This window comes from Rissa tridactyla, chromosome 1, assembly GCF_028500815.1.
Source record: "Rissa tridactyla isolate bRisTri1 chromosome 1, bRisTri1.patW.cur.20221130, whole genome shotgun sequence".
NCBI lineage: Eukaryota > Metazoa > Chordata > Aves > Charadriiformes > Laridae > Rissa > Rissa tridactyla.
The window spans coordinates 209,901,517-209,925,912 of NC_071466.1; the positions used below are offsets into that span (position 1 = coordinate 209,901,517).

The 24,396-nt window shown below is 38.7% G+C and overlaps 1 protein-coding gene across 10 annotated transcripts in view; it reads right to left on the reverse strand.

Annotated features, from left to right (window-relative positions):
• Positions 1–24,396, reverse strand: part of SEMA3D (semaphorin 3D) — a 147,322-nt gene that overhangs the window by 42,872 nt on the left and 80,054 nt on the right. For all 10 annotated transcript variants that reach the window (XM_054189132.1, XM_054189133.1, XM_054189136.1 and 7 more), the window contains 3 exons: positions 21,822–21,915; positions 18,382–18,510; positions 12,240–12,382 (listed from right to left, as the gene is read on the reverse strand). In XM_054189132.1, coding sequence (XP_054045107.1) covers positions 12,240–12,382; positions 18,382–18,510; positions 21,822–21,915 — 366 coding nt within the window. The remainder of the gene's footprint in view (positions 1–12,239; positions 12,383–18,381; positions 18,511–21,821; positions 21,916–24,396) is intronic.

Sequence of the window (24,396 nt, forward strand, 5' to 3'; positions counted from 1 at the left end):
CAGTCTGATTCCACAGTTTGATCTTACCACAACAGCAATAAAGTCTTTTTTGGGGTTGTTTGTATTGTGTTTTTTTTTCCCCCAAACCAGTGTAGAACAGCTTTTTTATAAGTATCTCCAGTAGTCACTTCTCAGCTCAGAAAGTGGGCAACTCAAATTTCCTAATTATACCCAAATCTGTTTGCAAACGTCTCTCACCAGCTCTACAGCTGTAATGCTGTGAAAACATACGTCTATATCATGTGATTTCTTATCCCCTGTGACGCAATCAGTTGTTCTTCCAGAATTCTTTACAAACCCAATAAAAATACAGAATATTTTGGACAGATTTCTCAAAAAGAAAACATCAGCAGTTCTTGCAATGTAAACACTGCACTGTTTGTTTTGTGTATGTAGTACAGAGAGATACGGATTCCAGGAAAAAAACAGTCATATTATTTTAATAATCATTGTTATGGAAATATCAGTCTATCCTCCACAAAAGCGATTTTTTAAAAAAATATTTTACTATGGGTTTCCAAGACATGACCATATTTGTGCAAATTTCCTTTAGTCAGTGAAGAAAGAAAAAAAAATCTATGAAGGGCCACTTGAAGTTTGAATTACCCTTCTGAAGTAGAAACGTCCTTCTACTGATTTGGATCAGTTGACAGGTGAGGGGAGAGAGGATCTTAGAAGAAAGTTTTACATTTTAAGAAGCTAGAACTAGTAGTTTACCTTCTTCTGTTGACTACATGAAAAATCTAATGAATTACATTTATCTGTCTCTTTGGCCCCAAATAACAGATCTATTTAGATTCCGCAATGTTATTTAGGCGTCTGGTTGTTTTTTTTTTCATACTAAAAACTGTATGGGCAATGATATTCCATCAGGAACCAAGAATTAAAACACTTAAGAGAAATGTTATCACTAGCAGTAGTCTCCCAGCTATAGGTTCTGAATTACCCCATGAAGGTGCCTACTTCTTTTCATTTATAAACTCTGAGGCTTAGGGAATCTGTGCTGCAAATTGAAGCACCACAAATTTGGTCATAAATATTCATTCCCTCTGGATTCACCAGGAGAATTGACTTTTGTTAATTGGCTTTGCAACTCTGAAGGTATAGCACCAGCCAGTAGGAAACACTTCGCCGTGGAAATTATATGGTAATTCCATAGATTGCATTTAGCCCTTCAGGGCTGTATCATAAATATTACAGGCATTCAGAAAGATGGCTTTAAGTGCTGAAATTCACTTCACAAGGAGTAACACCTCTCTGGTAATGCACTCTAACTGTTTTCCCTTTTCATGTACTTTCTACTTTTAAATAGGTTAGCTCAGTTGGAAATGATTCCTGCTAATCTATTGCCTTTGGAACTTCTGTTCTTACAAGAATTGCTAACTCCTCTCTTGATTTTCTGAGGTCCTGCCAAGCCTGAAGCTTTGCATCTAGCCAACAGATTTATTACAAAGGTGTCAAAATTAGCAGCCTGAAGCCAATAGGAAAAAGAAGCTCTGCATGTGTGTGTTCTGTTCAAAGGCACAGCAGATAAACTTTGTGGTGTAATTAAAGCCAAACAATTACAAAGATGCAACAAAGAATCTTGAAAAGCAAGAAGCGTTAAGCTATTCCTTCCTCTGGCAATTTGGATTAGCTAAGCAATTCTCACGTTGCAGGGCTTCCACTTTGATTTCTGGTGGATGCAGTGCAGCATCACAAGACCCTGAGATGTCTCTAACTGCCTGGCTATGATCAGGAAGGGCGGAGGAAGGAAGATGTGATGGGGCTGGAATGGAACAATCACCCTCGCCTAAGTCCTGCTCCTGTCATCACAGGCGTTCGGCTTCTGCAAGAGATGGGAAAATACATACTTGTGTTTTACCACCCTTAATTCACGATCCAACACAGCATTTACGCAAATGCTTAGTTTAAATATATCAGTAGTTCTACTGAGTTCTAAAAGAGTAGTGTGAACCAAATACTGTGCTCAAAGGAAGCAGCCTTAGCAAGTGCTATGTGCTTTCAAGTATAAGATTCCACTGGATTTAAGATGTATCCGTATTTCCTCACTCTCAATCTAGGACACAATGTTAACCATGTTACTTGAATTTAAGAGACGTTAGAACAGACATTCACTAGGTGTGCCTTACATATCCAAAAGTTGCCAATAGCACTGTGCAGTTTATAAAGGAACAAGGGGAATTCAATCACCAGCCAGCAGTCCATCATCTACCAAGACCTTCTGAGGCCAGAGAGTGAAACATTTATGGTGCAGAAATGGAGAGAGTGAAAAGACCTTTCACTGATTTAGACAGTTGCACATATAACATGCCGATATACCCTCCAACATACTTCTTCCTACTGCCACGGCTGAATGAAACAAAACATACATTTTGTCAGGGGGATGTTTTTGTTTGCTTTGGGTTTTTGTGGTTTTTTTTCTAGTTTTTTTTTTTTTTATTAGTAGCCATATAATTTTATTTCTTTAATTCTCTATGTCATTTCTGAATAATGCAGTGTCTTTGCTTTCCTAATACCCTAATATCCTTTCAGGATCCACTGAATGAGAAAGCGCAGGAATGGACAAAGGCCACTGCGATTTTATCTACAGGTAGAATTAGTTCTGCTCAGGCTAAGGATGTTCAAAACCTATTAATAGCACAGGCATAATTTGCTCCTGAATTCTCAAGTAGTAGTTTTCTTATTAAGCTCTGGGAATCTCTGTTTTTTGAAGAAAGTGCACCCCTTCCTTCTTAACACTATTTTTTGGTGCATATTAGATCAGTTTTTGACACATCTTGAGGCTTCAGGGGCTGGAGAACACGCAATTACTCTCCTTTCCTTCAGACCATGTTGCCATGGACTCATTAGATTTGCTTCATATTTGCCTACTCTGTTGCAGGTTCCCTGGATCATCACAGTTCATGATTGTGGGTCTCTGAGAGGCTGGAGAAAGGACATAGTGGCCAAAAATCTTTTTGAGAATGGGCTGCTAGAAAAAGAAGACAGTTCCTTCTGAGTAAAATGTTATTTAATAATATCAGTCTGCAATTAATCACTGACGTGCTCAAATGCTGTGAGCTGGATGTAGAGCACGACAGTAATATAATAAGACGTACAGGCTGGGTAGTCAGTAGATTATGATTCTATGATTAGAAAAGATGGATGGAAGAGAGCAAATCATCAAAGAAAAGGCCAGTCAGTCTGTAGGTGAAAAGAAATAAGGATTCAACACAAATTTACAGAATCCTAAAATGGCTGGGATTTGTCTCAACCCTGCAGGAAGTGTGTGGTAAACTGGATGCACTGAAACAGTTTTGGACAAGAGATACTGGTACTGAAGACAAAGAACACTAAATATTTCAGGGAGATGAGACAAGATAAATTTAAGTGCTGAGAGAAGTGGAAGGCAGCGAGAGCAAGCCTTTCATTCCAAAAATATGGCTAATCTACTTGTAACAGATGAGCAGCCACAAGTATCTGAAATCTTATCTCCCAAAATATCACTTCTAAGCGCACTGGATTAGCAGTGTTTACTATAAACTTTGTTACAGTACAGATGAAGGCACTTAGGACTGCATATTTCTTTTTGAATATAAATAAAGGTTTAATTAGCACTTACTGCTTTGTAATCTCACAAGCTGTAACAGATACCAACACTTCCTCCTGAAATACCTTCTTTTTAACAGAAAGAAGTGCCTGTAAAATCTTGGTTACTTGTGTTTGCCTGAGTTAGAGATTTAGATAATTGCCAACTGTCACCTGTTGAGGAAATATTACCAAAAGATATCACAAAGATTTAAATGCAGAAATTATCTAAATAAATGGGGAAGGACTCCAATATGATTATAATAAATCAGACAGACTTTTATTTTACAGAAATCCTAAAATTTCAACCCTTTTCAATGATCTGGTTCTAAAAAATAATTTGTTGGAGTGAGAAATCAGGTTTCTGGCAAACTACATGAAGAATTCAAATATATGATGTACAACTTCAATAAGCACACGTAAGTGTATGGCTTTCTGACATCTAGGAAGAATGCTGTTTAAACGCCACAATGTAGAATTTGTGAAGTAAATAAATGTAATATCATATGCCTTTCTTGGGAGACTTCCATGAAAATCTCAGTTTTCTGATCTGCAATTTACATATAACTGAGCGAAACAACAGGTATTTCAAACCCTGTAGTTAAAGATGTTTATCATGAAAATAAAAAATATCAGCAAAATATTGATCTGTGAACAAGTCATTTAAAAATCAACTTATATTAAAGACTTCCTTTTTTATCTATTTCCTATTCTATTGTATCTTATATATGAAATAAATGTAGCTTCATTAAAATGCACAAATGTTAGTCTTGGAATCCAGTAGGCAGGAAAACAGATGGCAACAAGGCTAAAGAACATCTGCATCTTCAGGGTTTTAAATCTCTTATTTGTTTGTAAGTAACAGTGACAAATTGAACAGTAGAACAAAAAGTGCATTTTTCTGAAAATCAATCAACATCAAAGATGTCAAACACTGTGATTCATAAAACTTTAAAGACAGTAATTATCCTGAAAAGCCTCTTAAAAAGCAGGTTATTAATTAGAGCCAGTGGCAAGGTATGCAGAAGGACCATCCAAAGTGAATTCCTGGCCTGAATAAAAGGAAAAGCTGGAGAACAGAGGGGAAAAAGTGCTGAAACTGCAAAAGGCCCTGGAGCCCTTCTCTTGTGTGAAGCCTAGCTACGTTACAAAGCCACCAGAAACAAATGGCATCCCCTGTAGCAAAGACTTACATTATGGAAAAAACCCTTCTAGCAGACTTTATAAATGGAGAAACAGCTAACAATTCCAGGCACTAATACTAAAGTGTCCTTATCATTCGTGCAGTATATTTACAAACAGAAAAGCTAAACATTTGTCTTAACTCATGCCCTGCCTACCTAGACAACAGTATTAGGCAGGAGAGGCACGTATCTCTATAGTAGAACGCAGCACGTAGCACGCAGCACGCAGGAGTGTCGTAGCTAGTGTTGAGCCTGCTTTTGGCTTCCTTGGCTGAAATGAGTAAATCACCAGCAAGACTGAAGCAGGGAAGCCTTTGGCATGAAAGCAGAATGAAGCTCAACTAGCTGAATGTATGGCAAGATGACCCAGTGTCATTGGAAAGCTGACATGAGACCTACGGGTAAGGATGCCGCTCTGGGCATTCGCTTATTTCTAGGCATTAAGACAAGGGGAAAGAAGGTCTTTATCTCAACCACAGCAAAAACTACAAGACTGTAGGGCTGCACCTACTGTGGAAAAGCCCTCTGTCTGAACTACGAGTGAGAGAAACAGTGTTTTAGCCCTAAGTTCCTGCTCCTGAAGCAGATTTGTTGTTATTTCAATCAGAATGGCAATGTACTTGCATCAAGCATGTGTAACTGTTCGGTTCACTAAGGAAAATGCTGATTTTTATTTTGGAAAATATTTAAACATCACACCCAGAGGTTTCTACTGAATTATCTTTGGATGGGATTCAAACTGGAAAGCCTAACTATACAGCAAAGACAAATTCTGGACTTTTACGAAGCACACCATAAAAAAAAAAACAAACCAAAAGCCAGTAATTTACAGGGTCAGGTAAAGGCAAGGAGATGACAACAGCAAGTTTGATTGTGGTTTGAGACAAATGAAATGATAAAATTAAGCACCATTTTACTGCAAGGCCATTCAGCGATCCTGCTAATATTACCTTCAACATGTTTTCTAGTATTAGGAACATTCCCTAAAACTGTTCAAAGGCTGCCACACAGTAGATGTACTGTACTATATCCATCATTAGGCTCCTCCCTCCAACTTCAATGGAAATTTGAAGTGAGCAAAGGGTGATGGCTTAACTAATAAAATATGTTAAGGAATTCTCGGGAAAATCTACCTTAAATTTTGAGTATAACTTGTTCATGGTTTATTCCCGTGTGTTTAACTTGCCTTGACCTGTCTCTCATCTAAACTTCCGCATACACTTAATATAAATTACGTGATATAAAAACATAAAAAGGAAATAAAAAGAAAGAGAAAAAAAAATAAGGAACAAAACCTTCAGGTTATGAAATGTAGCATTCTTGATTGTGAAGCTACAGGCAAGTCAAATGACTAGATAGATCATGCAATTAATGTCAAATAGGAGATGAGAATTTATTATGACTTGAATGCACTGAGAGCATTGTGAAACTGAAGCAGTATGAGAGGCAGTACTGGGATAGGCTGGTTTCTTTACGAATTGGCCATTCAGAATTTCACATTCTTAAATAAGAATGTCTTGAATTTCACATTCCAGGGACCCAGTAGGGCAAAGCTCCCTTTATAGTTGGTGGAAAATATGTCCTTCAAAGAGTGATTTGGGTTGAAGATGGAAGGAGTCTTCCTCTAAAAAATAGTCACCTGCCTTTATTGATTGAAGGGAATGCCTGATAATTACTTTCCTCGCTTGGACACGTACAAGGGCCTAAAATCACTAGTGTGGGACAGTGTGACCACAGTATTGACAACCATATGTTGAGAGCTGGAAAAGAATAAGACCAAAAAATGAAGGTAGCTCAACATCTTATGGAGACCTTTAGAATTGAGCATCCTGAAACGTCTGCATTTACAACAATGAACTTAATCAACAACAGCAAAGCCTGAACTTTAAACTGGAATATTTTCATATTAAATGTACTGATAGGAAAAAACAAAAACAAAAACAAAACAAAAACAGGAAGCTAATTTTATCCCATCAGAAAATTTCCAAAATCACAGTAATTATTTGCTACTTTTAGAGGGAATTGAACATTTGAATCAAAGCACTCTGAAGTCAGGAACTTTGGATTAGACATGGGAACTTCACTCCAATTAACTCTGCAGGCTTCCCACTTCCAAGCCAGTGGGTTACTGACAGTGTCTTCTGCAATGAGTCTCTCTGGCAACTAGGATGATTTCCAGAGTTTGCTTCAGAGATTGTGCAGCTGCATTTCCATAATCCAGTTTTTAAAGCTCTATCTTGACACTGCAATTTCTTTTTCATTTTCCCTGAGGCTCAGTAAAATTCAGTCACACCTCTTTATATATAAGCATAACTTACATATTTTTGCTTCATCTGCAAATCATGATTTCCCCCCTCAAAAAAAACACCAATTACATTGTTGAAACACACCCATAAGGGACAAAAATATACAAAACTTCCTATGCTCATGCCTGTACTCTTGCCAATAAGGAAAGTTGGACCAAAAGACCTGACAAAGCCTGATGTTATATCTCTTAATTCATCACAGTTAGAAGCAGACACTATATGGAACTGGCCTGTCTCCAACACATCAGCCCTTAAAATGAAATCATCTTGATGAGCATCTGCTTTTCTACATAATTCGAAAACATTCAAGTGGCACATAATATTCAAATATCAAATTTGGAAGTCCAAGAGGAGCTGACTTCTGGAAGTCCCACTGCTGCAAAGATGCTCAACAGGCTAACGAGGGCCAAATTTTTTCTAGGGATGACATTTTCGAAGTGGTTTTGATCATTATCATTGAGAAATTAAAACAAAACACAAAAAAAAAGAAAAGAAAAAAAAAACAATAGAAAAAAATATTACCCATGGTTAGCCTTGCGGCTAGGCAATATTATGGTGACAAAGAAAGTATGTAAGCATGTAATACACAGTAAGTTAAATCTCGTCTGGAATGAGTTGCCTCCAGAACTGGAAGCGGTATAGCTGCACGAGCATGGCTCTGAGCCCAGACTAATTAGCCCTGCTGAGAACATGTTAACATGGCTATTTCGCTTCCGGGACCCAAGCTAATACGGCTGAATGGCAAAGCATTACACTATGCGGACAACTCAAATGTTTTTGGAGATAGATCAATTATCTACACAGTGATGCATTACACAATATAGAAATACAAAGAATGTTAATGACCCAGTTATCCCTAGTCACAGTAAAGGCATGGCTAGACTGTTTCCAGGACAAGAAAAACACCTCCTAACTGTTACACACAAGCAGCCCCATGGCAGAGACCACCAGAGACCCTGGACTTGGAGTCGCAGAGGAATAGCTCCCTCCTGCCATTCCGGGAATACAAATTGCCTTAAAGCACCAGACGGGAGGTAAGGTCACAGCCTTGAACTCTGCTCATGTTCATGGCTTTGGAAATAAATCACATTATCCAAAGGTGGAATGCAGGGTGTGTCCTGGGCTCTCAACTCAGGAGCTCTTAAAATGATTACATTCCAGTGTGTTTAGAAAGTACAGTTTAACCAAGAGGGCTGTGCCTAATTGCTGTATTCTCATCCCCAGGTACAGCATGGTATATGTGAGGGTGGAATGGCATACTAAAAAAAAAAAAAAAAGACAAAGAGCTCACTTGTTTCCACTAGAACAAAGGCTGCCTCTGGATACAGAACACTTTGGGAAACATGGGAAAGCATCAGGGGCTGAAGCCTGATTTCTTGGCAGTTGAGGTCTTGGAAATCAGTCTTCAAGACTGCATGCCGCAACTTTTGCAATACATCACCAAAACCATTAAAGAGAAGCTTGTAACACAGCAAATGCAAACCGCTGTAATAATAAACAGGATTTTCATACTGTAGCAGAGAGACTACTGCTTTTTGGCTAATTTCCACTCCATTCCAATAGAATGAGGTTGTAGCTATGAAAAAATGTTTTTCTATATAGAAAACAAACAAACAATGCCCCCAACAACCTTCCTCCCTCTCCAAAACCTTTCTGTGGACTCCTCTAAGTTAAGATTTTAATTTCTTACTTTATTCGAGTGGGAAAATAGAAGGGGAACCTATGTCTTTTCTAGGGCTATATTTATGCATATGTAAAGTTGTCTTTAAATAGAATTCCAATTCTGTCATCATTTTGTGGTGGGTATGTATGCAAAAATATAGCTGACTTCTCACTTGACTGCAAAGGGCACACTGCATGGATGCTGCCATATTTATTTTTTTTTCAAAATCGGGCTCGGTGTCTAATGACTGTCATGTCTTTAGCTGATGCAAACTGGTTCAGCAGTGTGGGCTGGAAGAAAATGTAATCGTAAAGGTTTATGCCTGTCTTTCTAGAAACAGAAACATGCTTTTAAGCTTTAAGTCCATGCTTTTAAGAAGTTAAGATTTGTATGATCATGCAATATACATATGTGTATATAGCTGGCTAATCTTTAATAATAATCTTTTTGCTTTTTACTTATGACCTTACTTGCAAAGAAAGCAAATAACCCAACAGATTATACTTTATGGAAGTAGGAACACACCATAACTAGTATCAGGTAGTACAGATAGGCCAATGATACTTTTTCTGCTTCCCTCAAACCAAAAATAGGAAATGCTGTTTGCCATGATAAATTACACAACCGGTTCTGAAAGTGACTGTTGAAAGCACTTCCTCCCAATTCATATTGATATCCCCTGGTGATATACAGAATGCAGATGACGTAAATCTAAATTAGTGCTATTCAGTGCTACAGTGGCTGCGTTATTATAACACATGCTTCGAGATGGTAAGTATGGTCTTATGAACAGGACAAGTGACAGCTGTTTGACTCTGAGCAAAGAGCTGCCAGCAGGAGTATTGTAATCTTCTGGGTCTGAAAGTAGCTGGGAAAAGGGAATGCTTTCCAGAGAAGATTTTCCCTAAGGGGGAGGATCAGTGAGAGACCATATTGTCGAGCCACTGAAAATTAGCCAAAGAATAGGCTGCATTGACTAAGCTCCTTATTAAAAACAAAGCCCATTCTAATTTCAGCATGTGTCTCTGGCGGTAATGCACAGAAGCCCTAAGGCACAGTGAGGTAGAGAGCAACTGAGTTCTAGCAGAAAAAAAATGGGTTTACACCAAGCAAATTATTGCAGAAGTTGCCGGGCTCCTCCCATCCACCGTTAATCTCTGCTTGCTAAGGAAAGAAAGCAAAGGTTTAACTTTATGCAGTACAGGTCACATTAACGAGATGGTGCAAATGGAAACGGTTATGTTATCGATTGTTGCAACCAAAGACATTGATCCTATATCAGAGAGAATTAAGCATAGCAGATGTTTCATAGCAAAGCTCAGATCCAGAGGATCTTAGTCTGTAAACAGAGGAGTCTATTTGCGTCTTTTTATTTATATTAGATAATCATAATAATTTTGTTTTAATTATAATAATTTGTATTATAGTATTTTTATTATTATTTGGCACTACTCCAGGCAAACATACAAAAAAAAAGAGTCGGAATTTTCAAGAGAATCCTGCATCCATCGGGAAGTGCTCAATAAATAAAGAAGACAGTGCAAAACTAACACTGATAATAATCATCTTACTTATCAGTTTCAGTTGTTTTGCTTCGACTATTAAAAAATAAAATTCAAGACATTTTTTCCCCTTAAAATGATTACTCTACAAATTCAGTCTCATTTGAGGTACAATTACATATGGTCGTTAGGATTTCCTTACAATACTGTTGCTTTCCTTATGATACGTTATCTGCTTTTTTCTCTAGGTAAAGGATGCTGGAGATCTCTAGCTCATATATCTTCGTTTACTATAATCTCTCATGTGCCTTGACTTGAAAATGTTGTCTACCAATTTATCCTAATGCATTAAGTGCTTTCTCACAATCAGCAAATGCCATGTCTAGCAGCAAATCATATATGTTTGCATTTCCATTCTGCCATTAATCACACTGCTGTGAAATACCCAACTAAAGATTATCCATCCTTTCGTCTGGCTAAAAACCTACTAGAGAACTGATTTATGAATGAGTTTTTTTGTTTTCTTAACATTTTAGGTCAAGGATAGAAGTGTGAAATGGCTGTGGCCACTGAAATCTCAATTGTCAGGAGTTTGCTTGACTGCAGAACAGTCATAGATTTACATATTCATACACGTGTCCACTCTGTTTTTCTGTGTGTGTCCATTAGCTAAATGGACACTCTTCTCCTAGACACATCTTATTAACTGCAAGTCACAAACTCTTTTTTTTGTTTACTGATTTTCAAGCTTCTTAAGAAGATAATTTTCACTGCCAGCAGAGTCACATTGCTCAGAAAATGCAAGTAAATGAAGACACCTGAACAAAATATCACAGAAATGTACCTATTTGTGTGACTGCTGTGATGGTGTTGCTGATATCTTGTTCATCATATGAGATAAAAAATTGCCCAAAGCTTATCTTTACTAATATGAAGACAACTTTAAAGTCCTATTTTCCTGACTTTTGCCAGTGATTTCTGGGTACAGGATGGGAGCACCTACAGTGCTTCTCTTCCTACAGTATTACGAGACAAAGAAGTGGATAGAGGGTATGCCTGACATAGAGCTCAATAGACCCTTCTGCGGTAGTGGGAAGAAGACCTTAGCAAAACCAGCAGACTGTTAAACAGCAAAATGACCGCTGTCTTCTTATACAGGAATTGTTTTATGTTCTCATTACCATTTGAGGAGGCTTCTGCCCTTGACAGAGGTGCTTCTTCAAAAAGAGTGCAGCTCATGAAAATCTGAGCCTGCATTATGAATACCATAGGGGCAGAAATCTTTCCTAAGGGGCAAAACTAAGCGTAATGAAAGAGAAAGTGAAGGCAGTGATCATTTAAAGGAGGTTAAGCTTGAATGAAACTTTTTACACTGCAGCAGACCCGGGGCCTGGTTCCTCTTGGTCAAAAGGTCAAGGACTGCACTCCTTCCCAGGGGAGGAAACCTCTGGGCAGACGTGGGTGTAGCTCAGAAACTATATGCATTTTTAGCCTACCCTCACCTCGACTGATTATCAGGAATGTGCAGAAACAAATTACTGACCCCAGCTCTCAGTAATGCCCAGAAATGATGTACTGAGCTAAGTTGAAGGGATGGGTTTGTATATCCTTCCACTCAGTGGGCACTTTCCAGAAAAGCCCGAATACCTTGCCGTTGTGTACACTTTGACAAGTCAGTCCTCACTGAAAGGTTATGAAACAAAGCAGGTCACTTTTGCATATCTGAAGGTCAATACATTACCATTTAGATGCAGGATTATCATTTATAAGCATATTAGCTTTTCTACAAGTGGTACACAGTCCATATCAAGTCTATTTTTCAGCCGAGTAAACTTCAGACAGCATTAGTAATCTATGTTCAAAAAAAATACCACAATGTCTCATTGGGTAACAATACTATTTCCTTCTGATCTGAAGGGAAAAAACAGATTTCTCACAGAAACAAACCAAACTTTTTTTTCCTCCTTTTTTTTTTTTTTTTTTTTTTAACAAAACAAAAAGATAGAGTCCTCACCTTACAAACTCTCCCAACTCGGGAAAGGATTGTCTTGTCAGATGTGCCACTATCTTGTGATATTTCTCGGAAAAAGAAGTAGATTTTGTCATCATCTGGGTTATAGGTGTCCGGGATGGGAAAAGTTCCAATGAATTTTGCTCCTAGAAGTTCCCAAAAAAAGGTTTTAAAATATGTAGAAAAGTCTTGATACTAAATTTCTCTTTCAATACCTGCATTTATTTTGCATCTTCCAGTGAATTAAAAACATCACTAAATAACACATAGTGTCAAGTTTCTGACTAACCCTGAGCAAAAAGCCCCTGAAGTATTTAATCTTAGTAAGTTCTGAAGTATTTACTCTTAGTGTGATGTTTTTGCATATATACCTTACCACCACTTGCATAAACATGCAGTACTGGCTCTCACTCTCTGCTTGAAAGTAGGATGACTTTCAATACAAAATAAGGTCTACAAAACTCTGTCTTAGAGAACTCTTTTCACCAATATCAAGCTCATTAGATTTTACAAAATCACACAGTAGAATTTAAATTAATTTAATTACACATTGCAGCAGTTATGAGTACAGAAATACACTGCTGTTTACTAAAGAGAGCTTGCAAAAAAAATATCAGTATAAATGACAGCTTTTCCAAGTTAAGTTTCCCACACATTTGTGCTATAACAATCTTACTGACTATATCTACCAAATCCACTGCCCCAGATAGCACACTAAACTCCACACTGACTGGTCAGTCTTAAGGACATTGTTCCCTGTTGTGCATGAAAACAGATTAGCTATATCAATGTAACGGTCCGTTTGGGTTATTTAAATCTGCTTTTTGCTAGGAGTGCTACAGCATGCCTTCCCTTGATGTGCTGAGCAGTTATATTACTTCTGGTCTCTTCCAAAGCAAGCTTTGCTGTCTCTGCCTGCATCCTATAGGCATATTTATTGGGCCAACGACTGAATACATCTCCTACACTGTCTTCCTTGGTCCTTTTGTTCATGATCTCCAGTCCTGCTCTACCTGCTCATCAGTTGTGGCTTTTGTTTGTTTGGTGGTGGTTTTGTGGTTTGTGTTTTATTTTTTTTGTCTTGCTTTTGTTTTATTTTTAATTTTGCGCTAAAATCAAAATTTAAATGAGTTCCAGGGGCCCTTGACTGCAGCAGAGCAGGCAACAACACTGTCTTGCACAAGTGAACCACATTGTTGGGGAAGTGATTTTTAAGACATTCCCCAATGTGCTACAATAGATGGGCACTTGGATCAATGATGTTTTTCTTTAAACAGAAGTGGCTATACAAATAGAGGGCAAAGAGACCCTTGACTCTAAAATACATTCTTTCAGCAATAAAATACACAGTCTTTGGCCCCCATAAGTAGGCAAGCTGCAGAAAAAAGCAGTAAGGAGGATGGGGTAAGGTGGCAGAGCAAACAGAGCACACTGGTGATATGTGGGGAATACTATTATCAGCTTTTAGTGCATCTCTGTGCCTTTGTCCTCTTTATAATGATTGTTACTTCATATTAGCCTTGAGGATTTTTCACCATGAACTCTATAGTAAACCCAGGACAAAACCAGCATCCTTGATTCCAAAGTTCACAGTCAAAGGCTTGGACAAAATGGGATATGTTTAAGTGCTGAATGTGCACCTTCATGACAGAAGAGTAAATTTATGGATCAAAATAGCCACAGCATTGCTTCCATTTTAAACCTTTCTGACACTAGAGAATGGCGTCAGCAGAAAAATGAAATGATGCAGGCATCAAGCCCTATAAATTTAACTTAGGATTTAAAAATCAACCTAAAGAAAATATTCAATTACCCCTCAGGGCCTGTAAGGCTACTTTGAAGATTAGATCTCTAAGCGTGAATAAATACATAAATACACTTCCAGTATGGTTTCTTAAATATGCGGTTAGCTTAATAGCCATTTAATAAGAAAACCTGTGAAATACTTCTATAACATCCTTTTGAATTTCACATAGATTTTTTTTTTTTAATCCACATTCACTGAACAAAACTCTGAATATATGGTTTTTTTAAATTAAATTTCATTGCTTTACTTGGCAAGCCAAATGCAAAAACAAATGTCTCAATACCAATTCCTGGAACAGATTTAGAAGAATCTCTAACAAATTAAAGGAACACAAATATTTAACGATTTTCAATCACAATTGAAAACACTGAAGTTGAAAGTTAAATCCAAATAAAAATACGCTGTAAAAGATATGAAGACAAAGAGACTGAAAACAATTTAATGAGAGAGATCATGATCTGAAAAGCACATTATGTTCTGCAAGTGAGATCTTTGTCTCATCTTTTGTAATCCATCCATACAACATTAAAAAGTGCATTTAAACCAAGTGTGAATTAGGTTTTTGGAATCTTTGCATGGGAAAAAATTATATGATGATGATACTGAACCACTGTTTGTTTTCCTATACATACAGTTGTCCCCCCCTAATTGCTTCAATAGAAGGTTTTCCCACGTATTAATGTCATAGCTAAATTGTAGTAACTAAACAGGGCATTAAAGGCATCATGAGCTCTGACAAGATACGGTACAATAAATTCAGATGTTGCTCGTGCTTTTTTTAACATGCTCTCGTGGCCAAGTGGGAAGAGCTGTTACACCTAGTCCTTCGCTGCTGGGTTTCCTGGTGTGGCCATGTTTGCTGCTGGTTACCTGCCGGCTCTCACACCCTTCTATTGCCAGCAGTAGTTTTAGACAATGCAACTGTGCATGCCTTAGAAAGACCTACAGAGAAGTAAGACTCATTAGGCTCTGAAAAAAAGGACAGCAAATGAGCAGTAAATCCCAGAACATGAAGAAATGAAAAGGCAACCCAAGACAGTGGGGCAAAGGATTGTGCTCACCTCATTTACCTTTAACCATCTAGAAGTCAAGCTGCTAAACTAGATCATCCCGGTCCTCTCTCAGGGAGTGACACAAGGAGAAAGTGACAATGAATAATCCTATTTTAAGACAGATTCCTACAATAGGTGAGGTGAGTCACCCTCTGGAACTGTCACCTCCCTCTGTAAATTACAGACAGAGACAAGCGAAACAACTGAGCTCAGACAGGATGCTAACTTTTGCCTTTTAGAGCTAAGTGAGCTGAATCCCATCCAAAGTTCACAGGATATAAAGAAGTCATTGCCTGCAAGTTTTTGCCCTGGCAAAGATGACTAAATGGCAACATAAAAAAAAAAAAAAAAAAGAATGCAATTCAGGGAAGCACTTATTCCAACTATAGCTTTAGCTTCCTATAAAGCAGGGAGGAATGTGCAGCTGTTTAGTGCATGCCTGTATGTAGGGCTTGGGTATCCCACCACAGGATGCTCTCCTCTGCCCACTGGGTTGGAGCGGGGCAGACTCGGTTCCAGTGGGCGGCTTTGCCGTCCGGAGCGGGACCACCAGCCCCACGTGCCTCGTCCCCGGCCACAGCCACGGGTAAGGCAGCTCTGGTCAGCGGCTGCAGGAGCGCCTGATTCTTCAGCTCTGCAGGAGAAGGGCTGATGTCTGAGCAGAGGCAGCATCCCCTCTGTCTTCAGCGCCACCGCGTGCAGGAGTATGAGCCTGTGTGAGCGTGAGTCATGGGAAAGATTATCTGCCTTCCTCCCTTTCTCCTTTGTGAAGCTGCTATTCAGTCACTGAGATTAAGGCATGTCTTAATTAGTCAAGACAGAGATGCTCTGCAAGGAGCTGGAAGGTATCCTACGCATTTTTCCCTTATGCTTTGTTTTTCCCTCCCTTCCCCCAGGAAAGGATAATCCTGTTTCCAGAAACAGAATAAGACTAAACTTTAAAAATATTAAGGTGCATTATGGCGAAACTTCCTCAGCCCTCTGGAAAAAAACAAGTTTTACATTTTATGCTTATCCTAAGTAAAACATGAGTCATGCCTGGAAATAATTTATTTCTAATTGTACAATTACTCAAGTATGTACAACTTTTCCTGGAGGTCTAACATATGCTGGGTAAATGGGTGGTAGACTTAGGGAAGAGGGGATTTAGATGAGATGGGAGTTTTAAACCTGAAATCGAATAAATGTTTTCTTTATACCAATATCGGCTGAAAGCATAAATGTATGCAATTGATAATGTTACACAATAAACTAGAAATATGTTGGCTACACTACGGCTTACTGCAGGAATGATCCCATCATTTAGAGTTGCACTCAAAATTTTCTCCAACCTTAAAAGGACCGTTTCAAAATATTAAAAGCACCCAGTTTATATCTATGCCTCTTTGTATAACAGTGCATGGATTGTGTATGTGAAGTCTTAGACAGAGTGTGGCTGTAGTTTTTTATGTGGCTGGAAACAAGGTAAACCTGAAGAATATATGGGGTCTTCAGTGTTTATATAGTGTGGGGTAATTTTCACGTCCCAGTCTAGCACACTAAAGCTGTTTTTCAAACCCAGACATATTAATATATTATTCTCCTTAGAAAACTTTCACAAATACAGACGCTTTAAGTGAAAACAGAGTAAAACATGAATCAATCTAAAAGAAAGAAGAAAGGCAGACACCCCCCAGCCAGCCTCTAAACTAAAACACATAAACAGTTCTCAAACTTGTAGTTTATTCTGTGTTCTTCTCCTGTTCCCTTGTCTCAAACTGCTCATGAAGAAACATTAATAGCATAAAAAAAATATTTGGAACTGGTTATTTAAGCTGTACGTTCTTTTGGTCTAGGAGCTGGACCCTGTAATCCTCATCAAGGTGGATCTATATTAATGATAACACCAGATGCTCCTCAGGACCAAACTACAGTAAATCTTTCTTTTTAGGATATTATAGCATCCCTTAGGAAAGCAGCTACTCCAACCATCTTTCCATGCTGAGCGTCCACAGGCCACCAGTAATAAAATTGAATATTCAGTTGCACCGTTAATTACAAATAGAGAACTGCCTACTGGAAGGACCCATCCTAGTCCCAATCACTTACAGCCCATTTCTGGTCTCCATCACACAAGGGCTGCGTACAAATGAGAGACAGGAGATAGGAGAGGTGGCACAAGAAAGGTTTTGAGTGCAGGAGATGAAAGTGGGATAGATCAGCAGAGTTAGATGTGAGATTTTTGTATCTGTCTGAAGGACTGGTCCTATTTGGAAAGGTAAAATGACTTTAAGTGGCTTTTCCTTTCCTCCTTATCCCACAGCAGAAATCCTGAGGTTACGGAGTTACAACTAGGCAGAAATGTAAGGCAACAGCTTAGAAGGGAGAGAAGGGTCAGGGAAAAAAATAAAAATAAAAAAGAACATTTCCTCTTGTTGAGGTCTCAAAGAGTTAAGAGGAAAAATTATCCCTTTCAGAAGTTGTCTGCTGGGAAGACAACTTAACCCTGTGGTCAGCAGGCCCTGGCTTTACAATACACCCACAATAGTTACACAGGCATCCTGAACCAGGGCCAGCGTTGCCACATCTTTAAAGACAGTTGACGGCTAAAAGGGGGATGCTTTAATTGAGCAGGGTTAACTTGTGAGCGAAGTTTTCCATGATACTCTGTGTGTGGTTTGAGACTGGCTGGGTGTAAATGCAGCCAGTTTTTCAGAGGGTTTACTAGCTCAGAATGTTTTTTAACGGGCAAGAAAAAGCAGTGTTTTGTTTGGGAAGCTATTTTAGGGTGCCCTTAGTGGTTTTAAAATGATCCTCACAGCAACAAAGGGTATTTTTCCCCCTCAAAAAAGGAAAAGAGAAAAAGAAAAAAAAAAAGACCTCCTACCTAAAAAAGTGGAATTTCTAGTCTGTCATTTCAACATGCTGTAGGGAACAGCTTTTAACAAGGGATTGGAAAAAAGGGTTTAAAAAAAATTATTCCAACAAGACTGGAAATAGAATCACTTAAGTCACGATATTATTCCAATTACAGGACTATATACAGATGTATAGATCAAAGACGGAAAGAATGATTAGGTCTGACGCTCCTACCCTTTTCTTAATTAGCATTTTCACCTCTGTGACTTTTCTCAAGTGCATTTTTGTTCCACTGAGCTTTTTTAAAAAAGCCTACGTAATCCAAAGATACCATGATACAATATCTATATTTATAGTTACTGGACATATATTTATATAAGGAAGGGGCTATTAACTTCAGAGAGGCAGGGACAATGCAAATGACAACAGCATATGTTTGGGATCTTACCAGTAAGCCAGTAATGTTCAGAGATGTCAGTTCTGATGTAATGGTGGTCATGAGAAGGGCCCAGAGAACGTGTCAGAGCAGTGTCTTTGCCAAGGAAATCAGAAGCTGTTCCAGCATAAAGATATTCATCTGCAAATGAAAAAGAAATAGGGTTTCTACAGCTGTGGGGTAAACAAAATTAAAACTGTTTGTGTTTTGTTGGTTGAACAACACCTGCGTTTAATTGGTCTATGAACTAATTTAATGTTTTAAAGTATCATTGGCTTATATTTCAATGGGATTTTGGGTTCTGTGAAGTTACTTGCTTTTAAATGAGGCTAATATTTGTAATTATATGCCTGAGAAGTAAAGGAGTCCAAGTCTAATTTTCATATCTTTTAGGCACTCAGAAAATTAAATTCCCCAGGCTTTAACGGGTGCTGGACCCTTAAGGGTAGAAAGGTGTATTCAATCCGAGCATCCTGCGCCGTGAGCACTGACTGTGGACCTCTTGTGTCCCAGGCTTGCCATGGCCCCAGTGGCTTTGCTGCTCCTGGGCTTGAGCTAGTAAACGTGATGGATGCTTCACCAGGGGCACTTTCCAGTTTGGCCCTTTCCTGGTGTAGGGATCTCCATCCAACACTTCATTCACGAAGAGGAATTTAGGCACTATGGGAATTCTTCTCAACTATGTAACGTGTTAATGGTAAGAATATGGGTACAGACCCAAATCGTGATCATTTTAACATAGCGAATGGTCCCACTAAAATAAATGAGACATCTTGCATGAATGAGGCAGCCAGAATTCGTCTCACATGGAAACTATATCTATAATACAGTGCAGTGTGCTTGCTGCAATTGCAGTTACTATTTAGTCTTCTGCCAGCTTCGTGGGCAATGCAAAATTTCACAACCTTAAGAATCGCACAATATTTTCTGTTTTCCTTCAGATGTCAGTAAAAAAAAAAAAAAGAAAAAAGAAGCAGCAAACAATATCACTGTGAAAAAAAAAAAAAAAAAGAAGAACGGTACCGCTGTGAATTACTTTTTTTACCACGTAGTGCATTTTACAATTCAGTCTTTTTTCAAAATAACAGGATAGATTTATTGGTTGGAGGAGTTTGGTTTTTATTTCATGACTTGCAACAATAAATCCCTGGAGTTTATACAGCAAAAAAAAGTTCATGTTCATAAACAATAATCATATAAAAAGCTATATGAGACATAAAAATCCCCTTCCAGGAGTTCCTTCTCCAGGTTTTCTGATACTCTGGGTGGAAACATTTCACAAGGCCTTTTAGAGAGAAGGCCTTTGTTAAGAGTGAATGCAGAATAAATACCATTCAACATAGATGTTTGGGTTTCCATTTGCAAAAGATGTAAATGCACTTAAGAAAATAAGATCAAAAAAACCCCAAACATAACCATGATTCACGATCCACAAGCACTTTATTTGGCCAAAAAAAAAGACCTATCAGCTTTCTTTTTACCTCTTTATTATTGTAACTTATGTATTATTTCCATGACAGTATTGGAAAGCACATCTTTCAGACAGCATGTCGCCTTTGTAGAGAAACAATAGTGCATTCTGAAAGGCATTTGTCATAATGAGGAATGAGCAGGGTAATTGGTGTTTGCTAACAGACAGGCACTCTGTGATCGATAAATCTGAAGGGCTAACAGAAATTCTCCATCCTTGCTTAGGCTCTGCTGACAAGGCATTTTCAACACTTCTGTCAGCTTTTGGTATCTCTCATTCCAAGTTCCAGTTATGCCCAGAACTGTTTTAGTAAGCAGTAATTCATAATAGAAGATGGATGATGAGCAGGTGACTTTTCAGTCAAAAAGACCGGCTTTTCAAATTTATCTGTGGACTATACTTGGGGTGAAATGCTGTGTAGAATTCGAAGAGAGACTATGCATTTCTGTGAAGAATTTAAATTACACAGTTGTATTAACCTGCACACATGAATGAAAAGATAATGAAGTATTATTTAGCTCATATATGTATAACTGATTTCAAAGTGATTTCTGAAGGGTACAAGTAATCTGTATCGACATTTAGCAGATGAATAAAACTAGGCAGGGACAAGTGACATGCCAAAGGTTACTCGTCTCATCAGTGGCAGAAATGGGACTCATCCCAGTGCGTTGTCTTATCTGTGAGCTATACTGCTCTCCTATTACTTTTGGAAATAAAGTAATCACCAAAAGATAGGCAAAGAAAGCATTCTCTGGTGCAGACTGTAACTCTTTACAATGCTCCTTGTACTTTATTGCAAAGCACTTGACACTAGGCACAGTCAGAGAAAGGATACCAGAATGCCCTGACCATTAATTTTATCAAGCTTGAGAATTCTTATGTACCGAAGTTCATGTTTTAGTTAGCTAAAACGCAGAAGCTTCTTCATTTCACAAGATTTAATAGAGCAGTCAAAGCACTAGAGAGCTGCTGAAATTAGCCAACACTATAATAAATCATGGAGTTCTATTGCATTAAAAAAAAAAAAAAGAAAGAAAAAGTTTCTAGAACCCCATTTTAAAAATAGATTTCACAGTCTAATATTAAACAGTACTAGGGGTCCCTGAGAAGTATAAGCACTGGCTTTAATCTATTGTTTTTAATAAAGGAAGTCCTGCCCCATCTGTTGGGTCAGAATCACAAATCATCTATCTTATTATCTGAGAATAAAGACTGAACATTAGTCATATTCTTTTTATAACACAGAGTGACCGATACTTCAAAGCATTGTCACCACTGCTCTTTGGCTGTAAATGAAAACGTCATGGTGCTTCACTCTTATCTTGTATTCATATGCTTGACGGACAAGTTAAATGAAAATTGTCCAAAGCTATGAACCAAACCATGACAAAAGTAGCTCTTCTAGTGATTTGAAATCCGGAGGTCAAGCTGACATTCCTCGGCACCAAATGTCAGACCACACAGCGCTGCGATGCACGCAGCAGGCAGATTGCGCTATCTTGTTCCTGGGCTTCCAGCTTCAGAAGTGGCTACTGGAGTAAATAGAAACCTCAAAAAATGTATTTATGGAAATAGTGGATGTCAGCAGACTTCAAAGGGCAGAACGTATTGATAATTGCAGAAAGAGGCCCAGAAGTGCTTCAAACGTTGTCTGTCCGTGTGTTTTGTTTTTTTTTTTTTTTTTTTTGTTGTCTTCTTAAAGGAGAAATGACTGGGTGAGGATGAAACCGCCGTCCTGCTCAACTGGCAGAGGCTCCACAACTGCTCAGATGTCTCTGTTTGTGTTGCTGCATTTCCAGCTCGTTGGTGTCTGCAGACTGAAGACTCCCTCAGCTCCGAGAGCACAAACTGGCATAGGAAACACGACTAATGCCAGAGGAGCTTCAGCGATGACATCTGCTGAGCCTCTGACCCCAAACTTCCCATTATGAAGCCACTGCATGTCTAAGAGGAGCGCCTGGCTCTGACGGTTTCTTACCTGCCATCACTGAAGCAAAAGGCTGCTGAGGATCGAAAGGGCATTTCAACCTGCCAGACTCCAAGTTCTGAGTATCCAGCCGGAATACCGTTTCCTGAGAATAAACACATAGTCATTATCCTGGTGTGTGTCCGCAGAGAAAAACTCTCTTAGACGAACTGTTCTGCTAAGGTACAAAGTGAAGGTGTGTTAGATCACACAGTTGTCATCTCAGCATTGGTGTTTACAGTCCGTGTATCTGTTTTATCTAGGGATTTTTTTTAACTCACTGTTTTAACGTATCCTGTTCACTCTATAGTGAAACACAAATCTTAAAAAAATACAATTATTTTCAGGAAAAAAAAGATGCATTGTTCATTTCTACGCAAATTAAAAGCTGGATTGCACTTAAAAGGCCCTGGCTTCTATTTGGGAAAGTGCTGATAGACTGTGTTGCAACAGGAGACCCAGAAGGGATTCTGGCTGACTCCTAAATTTCTCTAGGGACTGCTGAATAATGTTTGCGGCAGACACAGTTCAGCCCCTTCTAAATGAAAGCAGCATATGCTCTTTCTTGTTATTTTTAACAAGGCTAATGATACAAGAGATATCAGAATAGATCTTTCCTTGCAGTTCCCAAATACAGTGTGATTAATTCCTGGGTCGCAGAACAAGGGCATAGAGGAAGATAAAGGAAAGAAATTATTTAAAAACCACATCTGATGGTTTCAGTGGGTAATCAACAACTTAATTGTTGTAAGCACTAATTCGAAGTTTTAGTATAGTTTTGAATTGTCAAAATGGATGCTTTTACTTGTTCCTTTTATTAGTTCTCTAAAAGCACGCTTAAACTGAAACCCACAGTGAGTCCTTCTGAGGGCAAATTGATTGCTCAGAGGAGTAAAGTAGTCTTTGCAGGTGTAGAGACTTGATTTTCAGAAATCTGCTGCTGTTAGAGAAGGGGGTTGCCTACAGAAGCACTGTTAACATACTCTCCTACCTACAGTGATACTTAAAATCCCACTAGTGTTCAGGAATCAAATGATTGTGGGTTTAATTTCTGTTATAGAGACATAAATTTTGAAGTTAGTTTAAAAAAACCCAAAAAAATAAAAACCACACCTTTATGATTTAAACAATTACTTAAAAAAGGGTGAAGTGATTTTAACTATTTGCTTCTATACTTCTGCCTTGCAAGAAGACTAAAGAGTACAAATGACGGCTAAGTATGCCCAACGATGGCCACATAGGATCAGACTTCACAATACATTAATTCATCCTTAATGTACATCAGATTATAAATGACTGAGCCTTTCTATTTCATTGAGGTGTCTCCTCGGCTCAGAAGACAAAAGCCCAGGATATTGAATAATTAAGCTCCTTAAGAGAAAAGAAAAATCAATTCCAATCTACGAACATAAATTCCATTTCCTCCAGCAATCCTGATTGATACAAAGCAGAATTTAATCATCAAACAACAACCCTTGTTACCTTTCCAAACCTGTGGAATATCAGGAAAACCAAATTCTCAGGCTACTGAAGTGGGTCAGAGCACACCAAGGACAAAAGTAAATTAAAAACTGTAGTGTTTTTTTTTTATTATTTTCTGACAATACTATGTTAATGTCCCATTCTCATTTCTTCCAAGTGTAATCCTGAGCTGCTCCGAGGACCCTTGCCATATCACATGCAAAGAGGCTGTCTCCAAGTCCAGCAGTACTCAAGGGACTGAGGGCTTTATAGATCAACATCAAATATTTCAGATTTCACCCAGACAAACTAATGGACACTACCAGGCATTCACTCAGAATTAACCTCCTGCTTTCACTCTGGACAAAGCTTTCAAAGAAAAGAGCATCCCTTGGAGAGCTGTGGCTAACGGCACCAACCTTGCCAAGCCTCTTCCTCACTGGCCAAGAAAAGTTTTGGCAGTGACTGCAGCAATAGCAAGACTAGGACTTTAATCCCCTTTAATTGTGTCATCCCGTAGGGGATTTGTACTGCTTCAAAAGCAGTGTGTGCTGTGGTTTTGAGTCACCTGATCCACACTGTTTTCCTCTCTGCTTTCACAGCACTGTCACTGGCCAGCAGACCGCTGGGCAAATCCACCAGCAGCTTTCGAAGGTCAGCAGGGCAGTGCCTGGTTTCACAGCCTCCGTGAAGCTATCTCAGGCCCTAGCTTTCCCAAGCATCCCACAGCTTCCTGTAGAGGTTCCTAATTACCAAACATCCATTATCCACTCTTATAACCCAGAGATAAAAAAAGAGGAAAAAAAAAATTAAAAGAATGGATCTACAATAAAAGTGCTTTGAATTAACACATAGGATTCCTGGCTTCAGTTCCTACAACCAGAAGACATTTTCAGCTGCCTGTCAAACTCACGTCAATGGGCCTGTCCTCAGCACCCTCCTGTCCTGTCACATTTATCTGGAAAGTCAGCGGAAGGACCATGGCTGTAGGGTGTTTGGGGTCCAAGAAGGAAAGGGAAAATCTGCCCCACGCCATTCATAGCTGTTAATTCAATAGGAGGTTGTAGAAGAGATGCACCATGAGAAGAGGCACGAGTAGCGCTGAACACTGCCCAACCTACCACTG